This window comes from Erpetoichthys calabaricus, chromosome 5 (genome assembly GCF_900747795.2).
Source record: "Erpetoichthys calabaricus chromosome 5, fErpCal1.3, whole genome shotgun sequence".
Taxonomy (NCBI): Eukaryota; Metazoa; Chordata; class Cladistia; order Polypteriformes; family Polypteridae; genus Erpetoichthys; species Erpetoichthys calabaricus.
Window position 1 is genome coordinate 21,340,630 of NC_041398.2, and position 25,026 is coordinate 21,365,655.

Here is a 25,026-nt window from a genome sequence, read left to right on the forward strand (position 1 = left end):
ATGATGCCACAAGCTTGGCACACCTATCCTTGGCCAGTTTCACCCATTCCTCTCTGTAGCACCTCTCAAGCGCCATCAGGTTGGATGGGAAGTGTCGGTGCACAGCCATTTTAAGATCTCTCCAGAGATGTTCAATCGGATTCAAGTCTGGGCTCTGTCTGGGCCACTCAAGGACATTCACAGAGTTGTCCTGGAGCCACTCCTTTGATATCTTGGCTGTGTGCTTAGGGTTGTTGTCCTGCTGAAAGATGAACCGTCGCCCCAGTCTGAGGTCAAGAGCGCTCTGGAGCAGGTTTTCATCCAGGATGTCTCTGTACATTGCTGCAGTCATCTTTCCCTTTATCCTGACTAGTCTCCCAGTCCCTGCCGCTGAAAAACATCTCCACAGCATGATGCTGCCACCACCATGCTTCACTGTAGGGATGGTATTGGCCTGGTGATGAGTGGTGCCTGGTTTCCTCCAATTGTGACGCCTGTCATTCACACCAAAGAGTTCAATCTTTATCTCATCAGACCAGAAAATTTTCTTTCTCATGGTCTGAGAGTCCTTCAGGTGCCTTTTGGCAAACTTCAGGTGGGCTGGAGTGGCTTCTGTCTGGCCACTCTACCATTCAGGCCTGATTGGTGGATTGCTGCAGAGACGGTTCTCCTTCTGGAAGATTCTCCTCTCTCCACAGAGGACCTCTAGAGCTCTGACAGAGTGACCATCGGGTTCTTGGTCACCTCCCTGACTAAGGCCCTTCTCCCCCGATCGCTCAGTTTAGATGGCCGGCCAGCTCTAGGAAGAGTCCTAGTGGTTTCAAACTTCTTCCACTTATGGATGATGGAGGCCACTGTGCTTATTGGGACCTTCAAAGCAGCAGAAATTTTCCTGTAACCTTCCCCAGATTTGTGCCTCGAGACAATCCTGTCTCGGAGGTCTACAGACAATTCCTTTGACTTCATGCTTGTTTTTTTTTTTTTTTGTTCTTTATTTTGCCTTATACAATTTCTTGTATTAGGAATTTGGTAGTTTTCACATACCCCTTGGGGTCAGAGCGCAGGGTCAGCCATTGTACAGCGCCCCTGGAGCAATTACATGTTAAGGGCCTTGCTCAAGGGCCCAGCAGAGCAGTGGTCTTTTTGGCAGTGATGGGGATTCGAACCGGCAACCTTTGGGATACCAGCACAGATCCTTAGCCTCAGGTTTGTGGTCTGACATGAACTGTCAACTGTGGGACCTTCTATAGACAGGTGTGTGCCTTTCTAAATCATGTCCAGTCAACTGAATTTACCACAGGTGGACTCCAATGAAGCTACAGAAACATCTCAAGGATGATCAGGGGAAACAGGATGGACCTGAGCTCAATTTGGAGCTTCATGGCAAAGGCTGTGAATACTTATGTACATGTGATTTCTCAATTTTTTTATTTTTAATAAATTTGCAAAAATTTCAAGTAAACTTTTTTCACGTTGTCATTATGGGGTGTTGTGTGTAGAATTCTGAGGGAAAAAATGAATTTAATCCAATTTGGAATAAGGCTGTAACATAACAAAATGTGGATAAAGTGATGCGCTGTGAATACTTTCTGGATGCACTGTATAGTGCCTTACAGATCTATCTATCTATCTATCTATCTATCTATCTATCTATCTATCTATCTATCTATCTATCTATCTATCTATCTATCTATCTATCTATCATATAGTGTTATAGCTGGAGTATATATATATATATATATATATATATATATATATATATATATATATATATATATATATATATATATATATATATATACAGTGGGTACGGAAAGTATTCAGACCCCCTTCAATTTTTCACTCTTTGTCATATTGCAGCCATTTGCTAAAATCATTTAAATTAATTTTTTCCCTCATTAATGTACACACAGCACCCCATATTGACAGACAAAAAAAGAATTTTTGAAATTGCTGCAGATTTATTAAAAAAGAAAAACTGAAATATCACCTGGTCCTAAGTATTCAGACCCTTTGCTCAGTATTTAGTAGAAGCACCCTTTTGAGCTAATACAGCCAGGAGTCTTCTTGGGAAAGATGCAACAAGTTTTTCGCACCTGGATTTGGGGATCCTCTGCCATTCCTCCTTGCAGATCCTCTCCAGTTCTGTCAGGTTGGATGGTAAACGTTGGTGGACAGCCATGTTTAGGTCTCTCCAGAGATGCTCAATTGGGTTTAAGTCAGGGCTCTGGCTGGGCCATTCAAGAACAGTCACAGAGTTGTTGTGAAGCCACTCCTTCGTTATTTTAGCTGTGTGCTTAGGGTCATTGTCTTGTTGGAAGGTAAACCTTCGGCCCAGTCTGAGGTCCTTAGCACTCTGGAGAAGGTTCTTGTCCAGGATATCCCTGTACTTGACCGCATTCATCTTTCCCTCGATTGCAACCAGTCGTCCTGTCCCTGCAGCTGAAAAACACTCCCACAGCATGATGCTGCCACCGCCATGCTTCACTGTGGGGTCTGTATTGGACAGGACTATAGGCTAACAACACAAAAAACAGAAAAATCCAACTTTTAATTGAAGTACGTTTATTCATTGGGGAAAAAAATCCTACATTATTAAGAAATACATTTTTTATATGAAATCATGTGTGCCACAATTATTGGCACCCCTAACAATTCCTATAAAATAACTTGTAATTGAAGCGTTTTTATAATTTCTAGTTTAGTTTTTAAAGCTGATCAGAGTAAAGTGGAACTTTTAATAAGTAATTAATGACTTCCTGTGTCCCTGGGGTATAAATATGACGTGACACAAAATCCTATTGCTCTTAGCCACTCTTCAACATGGGAAAGACAAGAGAACATGCCGTTCAAATAAAGCAGATGTGTGTCGACCTTCATAAGTCAGGTAATGGCTACAAGAAAATAGCTACTTGTAAAACAACAGGAACAGTGACAAAGAAGGATGGACAAGGACCCAAGTTTATCTTGCCACCACGCACAGTGAGGAGGATGGTAAGAGATGTAAAGAATTCTCCAAAGCTTACTGTTAGAGAACTGCACCAAAAAGTGGTATCTTGTGGTCACAAATTCTCCATGATAACTATAAGATGCTATCTCCATGCCAACAAGCTGTTTGGGAGACATGCAAGGAAAAAGCCTTTTCTCACCTACAATCACAAACGTAAACGTCTGGAGTTTGCTAAGCGGTACTGGGGTTTCAACTGGGACCGTGTGCTTTGGTCTGATGAGAATAAAATTGAGGTTTTTGGCAACAAACATTCTAAGTGGGTCTGGCATGAATCCAAGAATGAGTATGCATGCCCACTGTAAAGTATGGTGGAGGATCTCTGATGCTGTGGGGCTGTTTATCTTGCAAAGGCCCTGGGAACCTTGTTAGGGTGCATGGCATCATGAACTCCTTGAAATACCAGGACATTTTAAATCAAAATCTGGTGGCCTCTACCAGAGAGCTGAAGATGGGTCATCATTGGGTCTTTCAGCAGGATAATGACCCTAAACATATGGCAAATTCTATACAAAAATGGCTCAGCACACACAAAATCAAACTCCTGCCATGGCCATCTCAGTACCCAGACCTCAACCCCTCTGAAAACCTGTGGGATGAGCTGATGAGGAGAATGCATAAGAGAGGACTCTGGACAATCTAGAAAGACTGTGCAAAGACGAATGGTCAAAAATCCCTGTCTCTGTATTCTCCAATCTTGTGAAATATTATAGGAGACGGTTAAGTGCTGTCTTGTTGGCAAAAGGGGGTTGTACGAAATATTAACAGCAGGGGTTCCAATAATTGTGGCACACATGATTTCATGTAAAAAATGTATTTCTTAATGGGGGATTTTTTTCCCAATAAATAAATATACTTCAGTTAAAGGCTGGATCTCTTTTTTGTGTTTTGAGCCTATATTTTTTGGGGAAAAAAATTAATTTATTAGAAACCTACAGTAAGAACACATCTTAACCAGGGGTGCCAATAATTGTTCAGGGCGCTGTATATATGTGAATTTCCCCTTGGGATTAACAAAGTATCTATCTATCTATCTATGTTATATAGTGCCTTTGTCTCTGTCTATCTATGTTATATAGTGCCTTTGTCTCTGTCTATCTATCTATGTTATATAGTGCCTTTCTCTCTATCTATCTATCTATCTATCTATCTATCTATCTATCTATCTATCTATCTATCTATCTATCTATCTATCTATCTATCTATGTTATATTGTGCCTTTCTATATAGTGCATTTCATGTCTATCTATCTATCGTGTCTTTCACATCTCTCAATCTATATATATATATATATATTGGTCTATTATATAGTGCCTTTCACTTCTATCTATCTATGTTATATAGTGCCTTTCTCTCTATCTATCTATCTATGTTATATAGTGCCTTTCTCTCTCTCTATCTATCATGTCTTTCACATCTATCAATCTATATATGTATATAGGTCTATTATATAGTGCCTCTCACGTCTATCTATCTATCTATGTTATATAGTGCCTTTCTCTCTATCTATCTATCTATCTATGTTATATAGTGCCTTTCTCTCCTATCTATCTATCTATCTATCTATCTATCTATCTATCTATCTATCTATCTATCTATCTATCTATCTATCTATCTATCTATCTATCTATCTATCTATGTTATATGGTGCCTTTCTCTCTCTCTATCTATCTATCTATCTATGTTATATAGTGCCTTTCTCTCTATCTATCTATCTATGTTATATTGTGCCTTTCTATATAGTGCATTTCATGTCTATCTATCTATCGTGTCTTTCACATCTAGCAATCTATATATATATATATATATATATATATATATATATATATATATATATATATATATATATATATATATTGGTCTATTATATAGTGCCATTCACGTCTATCTATCTATCTATCTATGTTATATGGTGCCTTTCTCTCTATCTATCTATCTATCTATCTATCTATCTATCTATCTATCTATCTATCTATCTATCTATCTATCTATCTATCTATGTTATATTGTGCCTTTCTCTCTATCTATCTATCTATCGTGTCTTTCACATCTAGCAATCTATATATATATATATATATATATATATATATATATATATATATATATATATATATATATTGGTCTATTATATAGTGCCTTTCACGTCTATCTATCTATCTATCTATCTATCTATCTATCTATCTATCTATCTATCTATCTATCTATCTATCTATCTATCTATGTTATATTGTGCCTTTCTCTCTATCTATCTATCTATCTATCGTGTCTTTCACATCTAGCAATCTATATATATATATATATATATATATATATATATATATATATATATATATATATATATATATATATATATATTGGTCTATTATATAGTGCCTTTCACGTCTATCTATCTATCTATCTATCTATCTATCTATGTTATATGGTGCCTTTCTCTCTATCTATCTATCTATCTATCTATGTTATATGGTGCCTTTCTCTCTCTCTATCTATCTATCTATCTATCTATCTATCTATCTATCTGTTATATTGTGCCTTTTTATATAGTGCATTTCACGTCTATCTATCTATCGTGTCTTTCACATCTAGCAATCTATATATATATATATATATATATATATATATATATATATATATATATATATATATATATATTGGTCTATTATATAGTGCCTTTCACATCTATCTATCTATCTATCTATCTATGTTATATGGTGCCTTTCTCTCTATCTATCTATCTATCTATTTATGTTATATGGTGCCTTTCTCTCTATCTATCTATCTATCTATCTATCTATCTATCTATCTATCTATCTATCTATCTATGTTATATAGTGCCTTTCTCTCTATCTATCTATGTTATATAGTGCCTTTCTCTCCTATCTATCTATCTATCTATCTATCTATCTATCTATCTATCTATCTATCTATCTATCTATCTATCTATGTTATATGGTGCCTTTCTATCTATCTATCTATCTATCTATGTTATATGGTGCCTTTCTATATAGTGCATTTCACGTCTATCTATCTATCGTGTCTTTCACATCTATCAATCTATATATGTATATAAGTCTATTATATAGTGCCTCTCACGTCTATCTATCTATCTATCTATGTTATATAGTGCCTTTCTCTCTATCTATCTATGATATATACTGCCTTTCTATATAGTGCATTTCATGTCTATCTATCGTGTCTTTCACATCTATCAATCTATATATATACATTGGTCTATTATATAGTGCCTTTCACATCTGTCTATCTATCTATGTTATATAGTGCCTTTCTCTATCTATCTATCTATCATATAGTACCTTTCACATCTATCTATATATCTATTACATAGTGCATTTCATGTCCATCTATCGTGTCTTTCACATCTATCAATCTATATATATATATATATATATATTGGTCTATTATATAGTGCCTTTCACGTCTATCTATCTATCTATCTATCTATCTATCTATCTATCTATCTATCTATCTATCTATCGTCCCTTTCACATTTATCTGTCTATCTATCTATATATAGTGCACTATTACATTTTCATTGTACCTTAATTTCCGTTCACCTCTTTTAAAGATTCTTCTTTTCTGGCTCGTTAGTAACGTTAACTCTTGTTTTACTATTTATGAAGCGGTTTGAGCTACATATCTGGATGAATTTGTGCCATCAAAGTGTTACCATTTTCAGACTCGCTTAATCCACATCAGGAACACGGCCTCTAGTGCTGATTCAGGCTGAATGGCGTGCAAGGCTGAAAGCAGCGCGGGGCAGAGCGCCAGTCTCTCGCAGGACTTCTATTCAAAAGAGACGACGCTCTATAAAAATAGAACTTTACTACTAATTCGCCCTCTGTACAGTAGATGGCAGTATTTACCCACTTATTGTTATCTTTCCAAAAAAAAAAAAAAAAAAAAAAAAAAAAAAGCAATGCCAGGGACAACTCCCTCCCGTCGAGTCGCACGTTGATGACTCGATTTGTTTCTCTTTGTTTGATTCCGCGGGCTGACTGCCGTACGAGGCGTGTGCCGACACTTTCTTAGAGATAAAAACGATCTGAAGCAGAGAAGAGGAGAGACGGGGAGAGGAAGGACAGCGAGGTGAAACAGGAGGAGGAAGAGGAAGAGGATGAGTGCCGGTGAGCAATGGAAGCATCGAGTGAGGTGGGGGTACCGGGTGGGAGAAGAAATAGAAAGACAAAGACAACGTTGTAATGGAGAGAAAATGAGACAAGAGAGAATGCGAGTTAGCGTTAAAAGGATGAGATGAGATGATAACGAGTCGCGGTCCATCCGTTTTGCTGTTAAATTGCCTCCCGCTTGCATTCGCCTCTCGTCGTTTATGCAGGCCGCGGCTCCAGCCATTCATTCACCCCTTGCTGTAATTGCCCAGGTTTAGTGGCCGCTAAAATGGAAAAAAAAGGGCAAAAAGTCTGACATTCAAGTTGTTATTTTTCACAATTACGAACAAACCCACCAAGTCTCGTGTACAATCGACTTTATCGGATATTTCCTTCAAGGTTTTTTTTTTTCTACAGCACGTATATTCCTAATGTGTATGCAAATTATTCGAAAATTTTAATATGCATGCATGCAAGAGAAATCCAACTCCCCAACACGAACACCCGGTTAGTTTTGAATCCCCCGCTAGCCCAATGCGCAGGTGTTTGAGATCACGGAAGAAACAGCAACACGCGCCCACGGGGAGAGCAGACGGGATCGGGAAAGCGGCTACTCCGTATCACAACCAATTACACATACAAATACAATAAAATAATAGAATGATTACAACCATAACGATGTTAATACAGCTGAGGTCCAAAGTCTCCATACACCTCAGCAGAAAACATTCACACTCAGCCTTACAAAACTCCATCCATTCCCTGTGTTAAGTCAAATAGGGGTCTCTGCTTTATGTCAATAAGTGGTCCCAATAATCCGCTAACTGACAGATTGATTTCAGCCTTTATTTACTCTATCAGATCTTCGGTGAATAAACAGTTTCCATCCACCTTGGTTAACAGACCTTAACATTCAGTGTTTCTCAAGTCCACACTTATCATGTTACTTCAAAGTCCCAGTGTTAAAGTCAATTAGGGGTCTCGGCTTTAATTCCATTAGTGGCCATGTCACAAAAATACCGTAGTGACTGGCTAATCTCGGCCTTTATTTACTGCATCAGATCTTCAGTGGGTCAAATGTTTCCATCATACACCTTGGCTGACAGACCTTAAGACTCTGTGTTTCTCAAGTCCACACTTATCATGTTACCTCACAGTCTCAGTGTTAAAGTCAATTAGGGGTCTCGGCTTTATGTCTATAAGTGGACCTGTCCCAATAATCAGCTAACAGACAGATTGATTTCAGCCTTTACTTACTCAATCAGATCTTCAGTGGGTCAAAAGTTAACACCCACCAAGCCGAACGTCCGATCCCAGAAATGGAGGTCCGGACTTTTAGAAGCCTCTGATTGTCTTCATTGAGATCATTGCCTTAACTCCTGTGGTGTATTGTACAAACCCCCCCCTTTAGACACCATGCCTTGTCGACTTGGGGGGTGGAGTGGGGGGGTATCCGAGAAACTCGGCTAAAACCTCAGAAGAAGAAGAAAAACAAAAGGTGGACCCCCCCACAAGTCTGGTTCCTCCTTAGGAGCAATTTCCAAGCAACTTAAAGCACAATTGTACACAAATACAAACTTCTAGTGACCACACAGACAATGCATTGTTCAGGAATGGAGGCTCAAGTCACCTAGTAGTGTGGTGGACAGGAGGACTTTGGGGTCTTTCAGAAGTCCACTTGATGTTTGTTTTTTTTTTTTTTTGTTTTTTTAGAAGAATTAAGTGCAGAAGACTGGCGAGACTTTGCTGGGCTCAATGGCCTGTTCTCGTCCAGATGGCTCAAATGTGCCAAATGCAAAGTTTTAGAGAAAATTGGATGTACAGTACACCATTAAAAATAAAGGTGGCAGGGTGGTTCTTCAGAGCGATGCTATTGGTTTGGGGGCATTTTTGGTTCCCAAGAGATGCAGCCACATGAAGGTTCCAGAAAGACCACCGACAAGCTCCACACAGTAAAAACCCAGAATAGATGGTAGGACTGCAGTGGGCAGGCGCCCTGCCCGGTTTTTGTTTCCTGCCTTGCGCCCTGTGTTGGCTGGGATTGGCTCAAGCAGACCCCCATGACCCTGTAGTTAGGATATAGCGGGTTGGATAATGGATGGATGGATGGTAGCAGCTCCGTGAAATACCCATTACACCGTGATTTGAAAAGGGACACTTGCTTATTTACATTTACATTTCTTTGCTTGGCAGATGCTTTTATCCAAAGTGACTTACACATGTGGTAAACATCATCGAGTAACATTAGGCTGGGGCCTGTTTATTCAGCAAGTGTAGTTGGACCGGTAACAAAAGTTGCTTGCCACAAGATGTGATAACTAGTAGACTTACAATCATAGATTACAATCGATAAGCAACTAAACTTAATCAAATTCTCATCCTTCTTCTTTCGGCTGCTCCCGTTAGGGGTTGCCACAGCAGATCATCTTCTTCCATCTCTTCCTGTCCTCATCATCTTGTTCTGTACCCTATCACCTGCATGTCCTCTCTCACCACATCCATAAACCTTCTCTTAGGCCTTCCTCATTTCCTCTTCCCTGGCAGCTCTATCCTTAGCATCCTTCTCCCAATATACTCATCATCTCTCCTCTGCACATGTCCACACCAACGCAATCTCACCTCTCTGACTTTGTCTCCCAACTTGAGCTGACCCTCTAATGTCCTCATTTCTAATCCTGTCCATCCTTGTCACACACAATTCAAATCTTAGCATCTTTAACTCTGTCACCTCCAGCTGTGTCTCCTGCTTTCTGGTCAGTGCCACCGTCTCCAGCCCATATAACACAGCTGGTCTCACTACCATCCTGTAGACCTTCCCTTTCACTCTTGCTGATACCCGTCTGTCACAAATCACTCCTGACACTCTTCTCCAACCACTCTACCCTGCCTGCACTCTCTTCTTCACTTCTCTTCCACAATCCCCGTCACTCTGTACTGTTGATCCCAAGTAAACTCCTCCACCTTCACCAACTCTACTTTCTTCATCCTGACCATTCCACTGACCTCCCTCTCATTCACACACATGTATTCTGTCTTGGTGGTCCTACTGACCTTCATTCCTCTCCTCTCTAGAGCACATCTCCACCTCTCATATAACACAGCTGGTCTCACTACCATCCTGTAGACCTTCCCTTTCACTCTTGCTCATACCCGTCTGTCGCAAATCACTCCTGACACTCTTCTCCACCCACTCCAACCTGCCTGCACTCTCTTCTTCACCTCTCTTCCACAATCCTTGTTACTCTGTACTGTCGATCACCAAGTATTTAAACTCCTCCACCTTCGCCAACTCTACTTTCTTCATCCTCACCATTCCACTGACCTCCTTCTCATTCACACACATGTATGCGGTCTTGGTGTTCCTACTGACCTTCATTCCTCTCCTCTCCTCTCCTATCTCCACTTCTCCAGGGTCTCCTCAATCTGCTCCCTACTATCGCTACACATCACAATGTCATCAGCAAACATCACAGTCCACGGGGACTCCTCCCTAATCTCGTCTGTTAACCTGTCCATCACCACTACAAATAAAAAAGGACTCAGAGCCAATCCCTGATGTAATCCCACCTCCGTCACTCCCACCGCAGACCTCACCACGGTCACACTTCCCTCGTACGTATCCTGTACCACTCTTACAAGCTGAGTGAGTTAACATTTGAATAGTAGAAACAATTTATGCACAAAACATACTTCATATGTGCAAGATGATTTACAGGAATGTCTCAACCTGTTCGCCATCGTGTCCAACACGTGTACCATATGTGGCACATAAATACAATTTTTGTGAACAATTTAAGTATACGCATAGCAGCACCATTAGTGTTAACATAATTTCAACTCACCTGTTCTTCTCTGCCACTCCCGACTTCCTCATACAGTACCACAACTCCTCTCAGTCACCCTGTCATTGGCTTTCTGCAGGTCCACAAAGACACAATGCAACTCCTTCTGGCCTTCTCTAAACTTCTCCATCATCATCCTCAGAGCAAACATCACATCTTTGGTGGTCTTTCTTGGCATGAAGCCATCCTGCTGCTCACTAATCATCTTCTTACCTGAGCTTCTACTACTCTTTCCCATAACTTCATGCTGTGGCTCATCACTTGTATCTCCCTGTAGTTACTACAGTCCTGCACATCCTCCTTACTAAACTTAAACAAATGAACCAACAATATGAAGGATCACAGAGCATAGTTTTTTATTTATTTTGTATACAGTAATCAATTAGCCAGATATTCACAGAACAGATGGCCTTCAATTGCTTCTTGAAAACAATGAGGGACTCGGCAGTTTGGATGGAGGTGGGCAGCTCGTTCCACCAATTAGGAACTACACAGAAGAAGACTCTGGATTGAGACTTGGCATCACCAGACGCTGTTCCCTGGTGGACCCGAGTACAGAACTTCACCATTGTCTGTATACTCAGGTGCTGACCCATTGACTGCACTGTAGGCCAGCATCAGGGATATGAACTTAATGTGTGCTGCTACAGGGAGCCAATGTAGTGACCTGAAGAGAGGAGTGACATATGTCCATCTCAGCTGGTTAAATACAAAATGGGCCATTGCATTCTTGACCGTCTTCAATGGCTTGATGGCACTTGCTGGTCCTCCTGCCAGAAGTGAGCTGCAGTAGTCCAAACGCAACAAGACCAAAACCTGGACCAGACATTGTGCAACAGATGAGGGCCGATCTTCCGGATGTCGTTAAGCCAGAATTTGCATGAACAAAAAACGGTAGAAATGTGGTTAGAAAAAGATAACTGTTCCTCAATCACCATCCCAAGGTTGGGAACTGACGTGGTGGGTGTTAACAACAGACCGTGAGCCAAGCTGTGAGCAGACTAGCTGGCCGGGATCACAAGAAGTTCAGTTTTTGATGGTGGTCCATCATCCAGGTTGGTAAGACATGCAGAGACTCTTAGCTGATGTTGTGTTGTCTACAGGAGGGAACAACACAGCACTGATAAGAGAACCCGTGGGATCAGATGATGGAGCCCAGTGAGGTGGTGCACAGAGAGAAGAGTAGAGGACCCAGCACCGATCCTTGGGGTACACCTGCACATGTGTGAATGCAAATTCTTCTCCCCGTCCTGTTAAAAATAAAAGTGCCGGAGTGGTTCCCAAAAGACCCTTCCATAGAACTTGCATTTATGTGGATCTGTAACAGGCTCCACACAAACCACCGTGAATAGATGGTAAAAGTTTTATGAAACACCAAGAAGTTATGATTTGAAAAGGACTCTTGCTTACAATTACATAAGTCCCGGTGTTCTTAATGTATACGTGTCCTGCTAGGTAGCCTACCATACATTGTAATTTCATTTAAAAACACGCAAAGAGCAGCGAACCTCTGCTGAGGCCGATCTATGGCTCATTCATCAGAGCCTATGGAAGGATCATCGGCTGTAACTAACCACACGTTGAAGTCCAATAAGAGTCCACGGCAAGGAAGGGCGGCCCTCAGGCTGAATAAGAGCGATTCCTTCATAGGAGCTTCCTCAAGAGCAAAATCTGCGAGTCCACAGGGAGAGGGTTGGGGTTTCAGATGAAAGATTGGACAGCGAGCTTATGTGCAGAAACGTATGGGCAGGAATCAGTCGTGTACTTCTGGATGCGTTATGTGTCAGGCGGAGAGTGCGATGCAGTCTTCAAAAATCGGGAGTGCTCTCCCCTCGACTTTCTCGTAAACCCAGATATGGGGATGGATATCTGAGGAGTAAAACTGCAAGACAAGGATTATATTTTGATATTATGTACATTAACGAACCATCAACATCAAATTAATAATTTATTGAACAATCATTACACAAGTAAAGTTGAATAAACCGGACTCTGCAGCTGCATGAATAAAAATGTACAACTTCCGGTTAGCGGAAATAGCCCAAAAGTGAATAGAAATCCACATTTTGTACCTAATACCTGTATGCAAAATTTGGTTGACATAAGTGAAAGTGTACTCAGGTTATCATGTTTACACACACACACAGCAGCGGTTACACTTCCTGAGGGTCCTCAGAAAGCACAAGCTGCTACTGACCTTCTACCGCTCGTCCATCGAGAGCCTGCTGACGTACTGTATCACAGTATGGTAAGGCAGACAGGGAGAGGCTTCAGCGAGTAGTAAAGGCAGCACAGAAGATCATCGGCTGCCCTCTCCCCTCCCTGATGGACATTTACACCTCCTGCTGCCTCAGCAGAGCAAAAAAACATCATCAAGGAGAACTCCCACCCTGGCTCTGATTTGTCAGACCTGCTGCCCTCATGGAGGCTCTACAGGTGCATCACAACAAGGGCAAACAGACTCAACAACAGTTTTTTCCCAAAAGCCATAACCATTCTAAACTCACACGTACACTGACTACACAGTCAAACCCCCAATCTCTGGACTTCCTTCTATACATCAACTGTGCAATATCTAATATCTAAATGGTACTGATAATAACTGTGTAATATCTGCATACTGTACAATATCATTACTCTCAGGGTCCAACATCCACTACTCACTGCCCATGATCATCATTATTGTGCGATATTTAAATTATGTGCAATAACCCAATAGGGCAATAGTTATTTATTCTTTCCATATATATATAGCACTGCAGAACTTTTTTTTGCAACTTTTTACACCATTTATTTGTTTGTTGTGTTCTACATATACAGTGCATCCGGAAAGTATTCACAGCACATCACTTTTTCCACCTTTTGTTATGTCACAGCCTTATTCCAAAATGGATTAAATTCATTTTTTTCCGCAGAATTCTACACACAACACCCCATAATCCATCCATCCATTTTCCAACCCGCTAAATCCGAGCACAGGGTCAAGGGGGTCTGCTGGAGCCAATCCCAGCCAACACAGTGCACAAGGCAGGAACCAATCCCGGGAAGGGTGCCAACCCACCGCAGGACACACACAAACACACCCACACACCAAGCACACACACTAGGGCCAATTTAGAATCACCAATCCACCTAACCTGCATGTCTTTGGACTGTGGGAGGAAACCCACGCAGACACAGGGAGAACATGCAAACTTCACACAGGGAGGACCCGGGAAGCGAACCTGGGTCCCCAGGTCTCCCAACTGCAAGGCAGCAACACCCCATAATGACAACATGAAAAAAGTTTACTTGAGGTTTTTGCAAATTTATTAAAAACAAAAAAATTGAGAAAGCACATGTACATAAGTATTCAGAGCCTTTGCCATGAAGCTCAAAATTGAGCTCAGGTGCCTCCTGTTTCCCCTGATCATCCTTGAGATGTTTCTGCAGCTTCATTGGAGTCCACCTGTGGTAAATTCAGTTGACTGGACCTGATTTGGAAAGGCACACACCTGTCTATAGAAGGTCCCACAGTTGACAGTTCATGTCAGAGCACAAACCAAGCATGAAGTCAAAGTAATTGTCTGTGGACCTCCGAGACAGGATTGTCTCGAAGCACAAATCTGGGGAAGGTTACAGAAAAATTTCTGCTGCTTTGAAGGTCCCAATGAGCACAGTGGCCTCCATCATCCGTAATTGGAAGAAGTTCGAAACCACCAGGACTCTTCCTAGAGCTGGCTGGCCATCTAAACTGAGCGATCAGGGGAGAAGGGCCTTAGTCAGGGAGGTGACCAAGAACCCGATGGTCACTCTGTCAGAGCTCCAGAGGTCCACTGTGGAGAGAGGAGAACCTTCCAGAAGGACAACCATCTCTGCAGCAATCCACCAATCAGGCCTGTATGGTAGAGTGGCCAGACGGAAGCCACTTCTTAGTAAAAGGCACATGGCAGCCCACCTGGAGTTTGCCAAAAGGCACCTGAAGGACTCTCAGATCATGAGAAAGAAAATTCTCTGGTCTGATGAGACAAAGATTGAACTCTTTGGTGTGAATGCCGGGCGTCACGTTTGGAGGAAACCAGGCACCGCTCATCACCAGGCCAATACCATCCTTACAGTGAAGCATGGTGGTGGCAGCATTTCTAAGTTTTTTTATTTTTAATAAATTTGCAAAAACCAAGTAAACTTTTTTTTCACGTTGTCATTATGGGGTGTTGTGTGTAGAAGTCTGAGGAAAAAAATGAATTTAATCCATTTTGGAATAAGGCTGTAACATAACAAAAGGTGGAAAAAGTGATGCGCTGTGAATACTTTCCAGATGCACTGTATGTCTGCACTGGAGGAGCTCCTATTAATCTCATTGTACACGTGTATAGTAACAATAAAAGGCATTCTATTCTATTCTCTGTTCTACACACACACACAGACGCACAGAGAGAATTCCATAAACGGTATTTTCGGACTCAGGGAGGTCTAAAACGTCGAGATTCATTCAAAATCTCGAAATGGAATTTTTGGAGGATTCCAAATACTTTCCCTATACTTCGTATACGAGAAAGTCAGAGAGGTCTAAACCGTCGAGAAAGTAAAAAAAAAAAATAGGACCGGTTTTGCACCCGGTTATCCACATGAGGGCGCCATTTCAGCAAATCAGTCCCTTCTCTGTGTCCTGCAAGCGCTGGATATGAAGCGGGCGTCATAAAGAAACGCGCCGGCCGAGCGCAACCGCCGTCTTCACTGCTGTGTTTCGTATTGCGTATTATTAATGCACTTAACTGCATACTATTAATGCAAATTTAAAGACACACCACAATTCATCGTTTAAAGTAACCTCTTGAGCACATTTTTCTTATGAAAGATCTCATTGTTGTATAATTGATTATTATTCATTAAGCGAAATATTTTAGTTTGCTCTAATTTTTTAGATTTATAGCTGTAACAATAAATTAGTGAAGGCAGACAAGAGGGAATGGTAATGCAAGTAAACCTTGTGGCGTGGGCAAAGAAAATGATGAGGCAGGGCAAAAGCCAAATGCTTGGGGTTCCAACTGGGTAAAATCCCATTTTATTCCAAAAAATAATAATTATAATAAGAAACATATCAAAAAGTATGCTCTCACAGGCACTCTCTACTATAGGGCTAATTCCCTTTAATTAGCTCTGTCTCTCTCTATTTCCTTCTCTATTTCTCTCCCTCTCTCTCACACCATTCTCACTTTCTCTTCTTTTTGGTTCCTTTTACACCATGTGGACCACAAGGGGCAGTTTCTCGAGACTGTGAGGGGTTAAAAGGAGAGAAGGCATCCCGGGGCAGTACAACACACCTTAGGACAGCCTGGATGGTGACCTTTTGCCGTTCATGTGTGACCTCATCTGAGTTATCTTTCGTTTGTATTATTGGAAGGACATGGTAGTAGTCAAATGTAACATACATATATTTTTATTATGATGGCTTTGAAAGGAGCAAAACTTAATAGATCTACAGTACATTACTGTAAAGCTTCAAATAGTTCCCATAGTTTTACTATTCTTTTCACCTAAAGGTTATTTCATTAAAACGTTTCATTTACATGTATATACTGAGCAGATGATCTAAAACAGCTTACAATGGAGGTCAATGGTAACGTCAGTCTGAGGGACTGTGACAGGACAGGCATACAAAAGTGATAATCGCAAGTGGGAAAAAAAATACACTGCCTAGATAATAAAAGCAGACAGAAATTCCACAAATATGAGTGGTAAATGCTTCTTAAACACAGCATGCAGTTTGTTCCACCAGCCAGGAGCTCCACATAAACGAAAGGACTCAGGATTGAGACTTGATGCCACGCAGAGGTGGCATCACAGCAGACCTCAGAGGTCAAGAAGGAGTATAGGACCCCAAAAGTGTCTCCATATATGTAAGGGGCTGACCCATTGACTATTCTGTAGGCAAAAATTAAGGATTTGCACAGGGAGCCATTGTAGTGATCCAAAGAGAGGAGGGACGTGATCCATTTCTTATATAATGATATTTGATTACAGCTGGAGAAATCTTGTACACTCAGCTTTAAACAAGTTATAAAATTTATGCATGGTGTAACACTCAGGTGCGTTGGAGGGCTGTGCAGGCCATGTAAGCCTTCAGTGGACAGAGTTCAGTACATCGGTTCTAGAACCTTCTGAATCCATTTCAGTGTTGGGGTGGGGCCAGAAGGCATCCCATAAGGATTGGGATAAAGGCTGAAAACCGGTCAGGGCAGGGCTGTAGTCCATCCTAAAGACCACTCACCCACACGCACTATTCACACACACAGTATTCACACGCTGACAATTTGCAATTGTGAATTAACATAGCCTAAGATTAAAAAATAAAATCTTCTGTAATTAATTTATTCTTGTCTTGATCACGTCTGGCTGTAGTCATTTTCAAAAAGTGGGACTTGCAAAGCTATTCAGTTATGACAAATGTTAGAAGATAACAAAAGTGAAAGGTGGAATTTATGGCCACTGTGGAGATCAGGCGAATGTGGCACCTCTGTCGGTAAATTACAGTGTCAGTGAAATAGTAAATTGTTGTAAACTGCAGGTAATGGAAGGTGTGTTGCTACTGTTGATTTGCTCCATGCACGGTGGCTTACACCCCACAGGGTGCTTCATTCCTATCTAGACAACTTTTTGTTTTCATTGCTTGCATTTTATACTTTCATGGTTAGTAAGATCATTTAACGTACCAGTTACAACTTGGAACGTAAGGAGGACTGAGGGGCTCGTGCACTTGCTCAAACAGATAAGGAGACTTCATGAAGTTCAAACAATGGGCTGATGCAGATGTTTCCGTGACAGCCAAGCCGAAAATGGCAGACAGAGGATTTGCCACCCAACCGTGCACTCAGACAACCAGTGACAATGACTCAGACAGTCTGCTGATGTTTCCATGGCTTGTACTGGCGATCTGTTTGCCATTAGTAGTGGCTATCAGAAGTGAAAAAGGCAAAAATATGCATACCAAAGTAAGTCGCCCAGAGAATTTCTCTGTTTTAAGATTGTCGAGTTGACAGATATGTCAGTCTCTTTCATTGAATTCAAAACTTTGTACAGCGTGACCTGTTTGAGATAATCTGAATGACAATTTAACCATCCCAACCAATTTCCTCACAAAATATGTCAATCAAACTTCACCAAAATTGTTTTATGGGAGACCGTGTTTTTTTTTTTATGCGGACAGACTGACAGACCGTAGGGCAAGGGTGGGCAAAGTCAGTCCTGGAGGGCCACAGTGGCCTTCAGTTGCTTAATTAGAAAACAATCCATGCCAATAATTCCACTTCATGACTAATTAGTGCTTTAACTCTGCCATGTCAGGTCATTCTCGTATCTTAGATTTTTTTTCTTTCCTTTCTAAGGATATCATTCAAATGATTTGAAGTCTAAACCCGATGAGTAATTCTCAGTCCTTCACTTTTTTTTTCTCTTCACTTTCCCTCCAAGTAGTTCATTAAACCAAATAGTGTACGATAAAAGATTGGAAGGGATTTGCATACTGTATTTCTCCCTCTACAATGTACAATAGCATTAAATGATTCAAGGAATCTGGAGGAATTTCAGTATGGAAAGGGCAAGGGTGCAAGCCTAAGCTGAACACCTGCGATCTCCGCTCCCTCAGACAGCACTGTATCAAAAGCGCTATATAAATGTAATGAATGAATTATTAAGAAATGTCACTCATAAATAGCTGATATAACCACATGGGCAAAGGATTACTGTGGCAAACCTTTTTCTAGCACTACAATGCAGAGCTACATTCACTGTGCTAAAAAGAAGCCTCATGTTAACAATGTCCAGAAGCCATATTGACTTTTCTGGGCTTGGAGGCATCTAGGGTGGACCACCACACAGTGGAAACATGTGTTGTTCTCAGACACATCAGTATAATTAGATACACATACAGTAGGTTCATAAAGTATTTAGACTTTTGTCACACTTTATTGTGCTGTAGATTTCATTTTAAATTGATAAATCACACATTTCTGTCCATCATTCTGCACTCAACAACCCATAATGACAAAGTGAAAGTATGTGTTCAGAAAGGTTTGCAGATTTATTAAAAATCAAATACTGAAATCTCTTGCATATACTCTGAAAGTCAAGCGGTCACAATGCTTTCTGAATCCACTGTATATACAGTACATGGAGGATTCATAGCATTTCAAATCCCTCAGGAAAAACGTAGCTGGTAATTTTCTCTGTTTTCTAAAATCTGGAAGTTATCTGTGAAAGGTGCTCAAGTTGTCCTCAATCATTTTGTGAAGAAATTCTATCACTTTTTCATTTTGACAGATGAAAAGGAGCCTCCTCCAAGTTGCAGTGAGGTGTAATTGGCTGTCCATGTGAGAAGGGATTCTTAGAAGAGAAGAGCAAACACTTAGGGTGGAGAAGAGTTTTACACAGAGCATGGATTCAGCCAACGGTGATGGAGTGGATGAAAGGCTGGCAAACATTAAGCAAGAGGATTGTGAATGGGGTGCACCGGAGGACCTGTGCATAAAGCTGGAGGATTGCGAAGGGAGAATTTCGGTTTTTAAGGAGGAGGAGGAGTCCGAGGGGGAAATTGTTCAGGTTAAAGTGGAGGATTCCGAAGATTTCTCAGTTAGTCCTGAACTGCAAAAAAATGAAATTGTAAATATTTTCAAGCAGGATATTGCTGATGAAGCTCATTTCAGCTTACAGCCCTGGTTCACCAATATGGCACGACTGGCTGGCCAACAAAATTCTGTAACAGTGAAATCTGAGTTTGAGGAGAAAATCACTGAAGGAAAGACAAGAGAAGGAGAAGACTATGCTAAGAATGTGGGAATATGTAAGTAAAGTGATTGCATGTGAGAGAAAGTGAAACTGAGAACAATGACATGTCTTAATGGTGGTTGTCTTGGTTTTGTTTGTAAGTGGGAATGAGAGCAGTTGAATTTAAGTAGAGAGTAATGGCTCAGATGCACAATGCCTTGCAATAGCTGACCTAACAAATCATAAACTGAAAGAATTTCACTGAACACAAAAAATAGAAGTGGCCAGTACATGACATTCACTACATAAAGCTGTGATTTTAGCAGTGAAATATTGCTGGCCAGTTATCTTATGTTTAATGAAATGATTTTAATAGAATATATAGTGCATATATATATATATATATATATATATATATATATATATATACTGTGTATATATATATACAGTATCTCACAAAAGTGAGTACATCCCTCATATTTTTGTAAATATTTTATTCTATCTTTACATGGGACAACACTGAGGATATGACACTTTGCTTCAATGTAAAGTAGTCCGTGTACAGCTTGTATAACAGTGTAAATTTGCTGTCCCTTCAAAATACCACAACATTTTTCACTTAGGGGTGTTGCCAGTGGTTTAGACATTAATTGCTGTGTGTTGGTAGGGCGCCAGCCCACCGCAGGGCACACACACACACCAAGCACACACTAGGGACAATGTATAATCACCAATTCACCTAACCTGCATGTCTTTGTACTGTGGGAGGAAATCGGAGTACCCGGATGAAACCCACGCAGACACGGGGAGAACATGCAAACTCCACGCAGGGAGGACCCGGGAAGCAAACCCGGGTCTTCTAACTGTAAGGCAGTAGCGCTACCCACTGTATCACCGTGCCACCCTAGCATATATATACTGCATATATTTATATATATATATATATATATATATATATATATATATATATATATATAAGTTTTGATAATCTTTAATTTTAACATTTTTTATAATTTTATATATAACAAAAAATGTCATTATTATTACCTCTCTGTGTTATGAATTGAGCACACGAAAAAATAGCAAATGTGCGTGAGGCCTGTAAAAGACCCTCAGGCAGGCATCAGCCTACACAGGCCCGAGAAGGGCTAATGATTTTTTATGTCCAAAAATATCCTAAATGGTCCAAATATAACAAATGGCAAACACACACACACACACACACACACACACAAACAGACACAAAAATAGGCACTAAGAATTTGTCTATAAAGCAATCCAAGGTGAATAAAGTCCTATTTCAACATCCTAAGCTAAAACCACAAAACAGAAGAATCCAGAAACCAAACAAAGAATGAAATACTCACAATTAAGATCTCTTTTGAAACATCGCTGAATAATCCACTTTAGGATCCACCTCTCAGACTCACAATATTGTAGGCTAAGGGTGGTCCTTCAGCTGTAACGTCAGGGTAGCCCCATCTCTTAGAGTTCCACCCACAAAACACAAGGGTCACAGGAGAATAAGTAATGCATATACAGTAAATAAAAAAAAATATAAAGAATAGAACAAAGAAAATAATAGTATAATTTAAATGTGAACAATTTTAACCCAGCAAACAACTCTGTTGCAGAAAGAGCCCAAGTAAATTTGCAAAGTCCAAACACACAGTGGGACAGAAACCAGTGCTGTGGAAAACATTTAGTAAAAAAAAAAAAGAGTCTTGAGCCATCATTTTATACAAACTCAGAAACACAGCCATCCTTTGTTTACTCTTACAGGTGGAGTCTCTGCGTGTCCCTTGTTCAAAGCGTTAGGGCAGGCAGAGAAATCTAGCAGAAAGATTTCATTAATCCACTAGGTTAAATTTACATGTAATGGCTACAAAGCATTTCAGACACAGCAATCAGCATACAGATAAATGGTTTTACCCAGAAACCCACCTGGATTGTTATGTACAGTTTCAAAATAATTTAAACATATCAAGAGTTGTGGGTGGAATCTTGGTTAACAGAAATAAGATGTCATATATGTAAACTGTTATCAGAGAATAGCATTACTAGTGAAATGATATATATGTTCTTGTTTTCTCATTTCTCAGTGTCCTAGTTAAACAGGCAGGCAGTTTCAAGTATATGTTTCTCCTACAGCCACCTATCTCACTTTAATGTGTTTTTTGAAACATTTAACTGAACTTAATTTGTGTTACTGCAGATTTGCAGGAGAGTGGCAGCTTCTCTACATCTTCATTTGCCGAGACTTCTTTTCGGTGCAGACTGCAACACACTTGGCACAATGAGAAGATGAAGATGTCAGCAAGAGCAACAGAGAATTTGACAGCAGCCTCTGTGCACTTTAGTTCTCTTCCTGTTGCCCGACTAACACAGGTAGGAGTCATCAACATTGATCAACAGCAACTGCACAATTCAGATCAAACAGGCCAAGAGGACATAAAAACTTTCCCACAAATATCTGATTATAAGTTAATTGACATGAAACAGAAGCCAAATTCTTTTTTTCAATGTGGTCAGCTGCTTTCAGGCGGCAGTCTCAAGAAACGTACAATTCCTTTGGCAGAGAAACCTCATTGCTGTTCTGAATGTGGCAAACGATTCTCACAGATGAGCAGTCTTCACAGGCACACAAGAATTCACACTGGAGAAAAGCCCTTTTGCTGCTCCGTATGTGGCAAGCGATTTTCTGACAGTAGCAGTCTCCAAAGACACACAAGAATTCACACTGGCGAAAAGCCATACAGCTGTTTGGAATGTGGCAAGCGATTCTCCAACAGCAGCGCTCTCCAACAGCATGTACAAATTCACACCGGAGAGAAGCCATATTGCTGTTCCATCTGTGAGAAAAGATTTTCCAACAATAGCAGTCTTCAGAAACATGCAAAAATTCACACTGGAGAAAAACCTCATTGCTGTTCTGAATGTGGGAAGCGGTTCTTGCAAATAGGCCAGCTTCATCGACATGTCAGAAGCCACACTGGGGAGAAACCCTTCTGTTGTACTGTATGTGGTAAACAATTCTCCCACAGCAGTGACCTTCATGGTCATGAAAGAATTCATACGGGTGAGAAACCACACAGCTGTTCTGAATGTGGAAAGTGTTTCTCAGACAACAGATGTCTTAACAGACACTTGAGAATCCACACTGGAGAGAAACCCCATTGCTGTCAAGAATGTGGCAAACGATTCACACTAATAAGCACTCTTCAGAGGCACACAAGAATCCACACTGGAGAAAAACCTTTTTCCTGTTTAGAATGTGGAAAACGATGTTCTGACCGACGCAGTTTACAAAGACATACAAGAAGTCACACTGGGGAAAAGCCATATAGCTGTTTAGAATGTGGGAAAGGCTTTTCTGACAGCAGTACCCTTCAGAAGCATACACGAATTCATACTGGAGAGAAGCCATACTGCTGTACAGAGTGTGGAAAACGATTTTCCCAAATAAGTAGCCTTAATAGCCACTCAAAAATACACACCGGAGAGAAACCTCATTGCTGTTCCGAATGTGGGAGAAGATTCTTACAAATATGCCAACTTCAACGGCACCTCAGAATTCACACAGGAGAGAAACCATATGGTTGCCCTGAGTGTGGTAAACGATTCTCACACAACAGTTGCCTTTATAGCCATAGAAGAATTCACACTGGCGAGAAACCTTATAGCTGTTATGAATGTGGCAAGCGTTTCACAGACAGCAGGTGTCTCACTAGACACGTGAGAATTCACACTGGAGAGAAACCCTATTGTTGCACCGATTGTGGCAAACGATTCTCAGACAGCACTGGCCTCCGTAGCCATAAAAGAGTTCATACTGGGGAGAGACCTTATGGCTGTTCTGAATGCGGCAAGAATTTCTCAAACAGCAGCAAGCTTAGTAGACACATGAGGATTCACACTGGAGTGAGGAAAAATCGCAAAGTACCAGGAGTTCCAAACAGTAATGCGCCAAAGGTGGAATAAAGCCACCAACATAACGGCAGTGACATTGCAATCTGTGGTTTTCAACAAAAGAAATTCCAAGCCTATCTAGACCTCCTATGAATTACTTTACCACTGGGGAAAAATGCATTTACTGTGCCATGTTCTCGCTGTAAATTTAAGACAATGTCACATCTCATGAGTGAGATCACTGCAATGCCTTCTCCTAATGACATTAAAAATTCAAGAATATCTAACACCCTGTACGGGGATTGTTCTTGTTTTGCGTGCTATGCTTGTTGTGATGGGCTCCATCTTTCCTGTGATCCCCTCTCAGAAAATACTGGGCTTGGAAAATGGATGGATGGACAAATCATCAAACAGTGAACCATTTTTGTGGTCCCCATCAGTCTCCAACAGAGTCGGGTTGTAACGCATTAGCATGTACTCTGTTACTTGTACTTAAGGAAATTTCTAGAAAAAAATTGTACTTGGCAGAGTATTTTGTGGTGACCGTAGTTTTTATTCTTTTCTTTTCAAATGAACTTGACTAAATGTAAAAAAAAAAAAAAGATGGCAAAGATTCAGCCACAACTTTTCACTGTCACTTGGCTTATTTTGTGGATTTCATTGGTTATTTTGAGCCATCAGTCACTGTTGTCCCTTCTTGCACTGACAGCAGCCTATAGCAAAGCCTCATTGCTTCCTATTGACTTATTCTGTGGATTTCATTGGCACAACGGACTGTCAATCATGGATGTCCCGCTGGCAGTCAGTAAGTCTTTTTTTTGACCAACCTTCAAGGAAATGTAGGCAGCTCTACTTGTCATCCAGGCACTGGTCACAGTGTGCCTCAACATCTGCACATCTGTACCGATGGGGTATCTGCATGAACTGTCAAGCCACTGCAGAAACTTCAAAATACAATGACAGGCAGACAGGACAGGTTCATGTCACTTCATTTCTCGGGTGACCCCACTGGCTCTCTGTAAAGTTCACGTCATTGATGCTTACCTACAGGGCAGTCAGTGGTTCTGCACTTACTTATATGGAAACCTTGATTAGTTCCTGTGCTCCCCCCATCCCGGCGTTTGGTGATTCCATCTTCACGCAGCATCAAACTTCAACCCAAACTCCTTCTTGTGAATTCCTTAGCTGGTGGAATGAGGTGCCCACCTTCATCGGAACCACTGACTCCCTCGGTGTGTTTAAGAACAGACTTTCTTCTTTAGTGAATACCTTCCTAAGGGTCTTAATGGGAGGGTCTTGTGTATTTAAGGGGAACAGAACTTGTAAATGTGCTTGAATCGGTTTAATGGTTGCCTACCTGTAGCGCTTGGAGCACTTGTCACTTATTTAGCTCAATTTTTGCAGTCTAGTCTTGTATCAC

At 40.8% G+C, this 25,026-nt stretch overlaps 1 protein-coding gene across 1 annotated transcript in view; it reads left to right on the forward strand.

The window, feature by feature from the left end:
• The window catches only part of LOC114644370 (zinc finger protein 91-like), a 62,982-nt gene extending 39,215 nt beyond the window's left edge, over positions 1-23,767 (forward strand). Inside the window, exons 5-6 of the mRNA XM_051927791.1 lie at positions 19,309-19,773; positions 21,913-23,767. Of these exons, the coding sequence (XP_051783751.1) occupies positions 19,309-19,773; positions 21,913-23,678 (2,231 nt within the window). The 3' untranslated portion in view covers positions 23,679-23,767. The remainder of the gene's footprint in view (positions 1-19,308; positions 19,774-21,912) is intronic.
• The last annotated feature ends 1,259 nt before the right edge of the window (positions 23,768-25,026 follow it).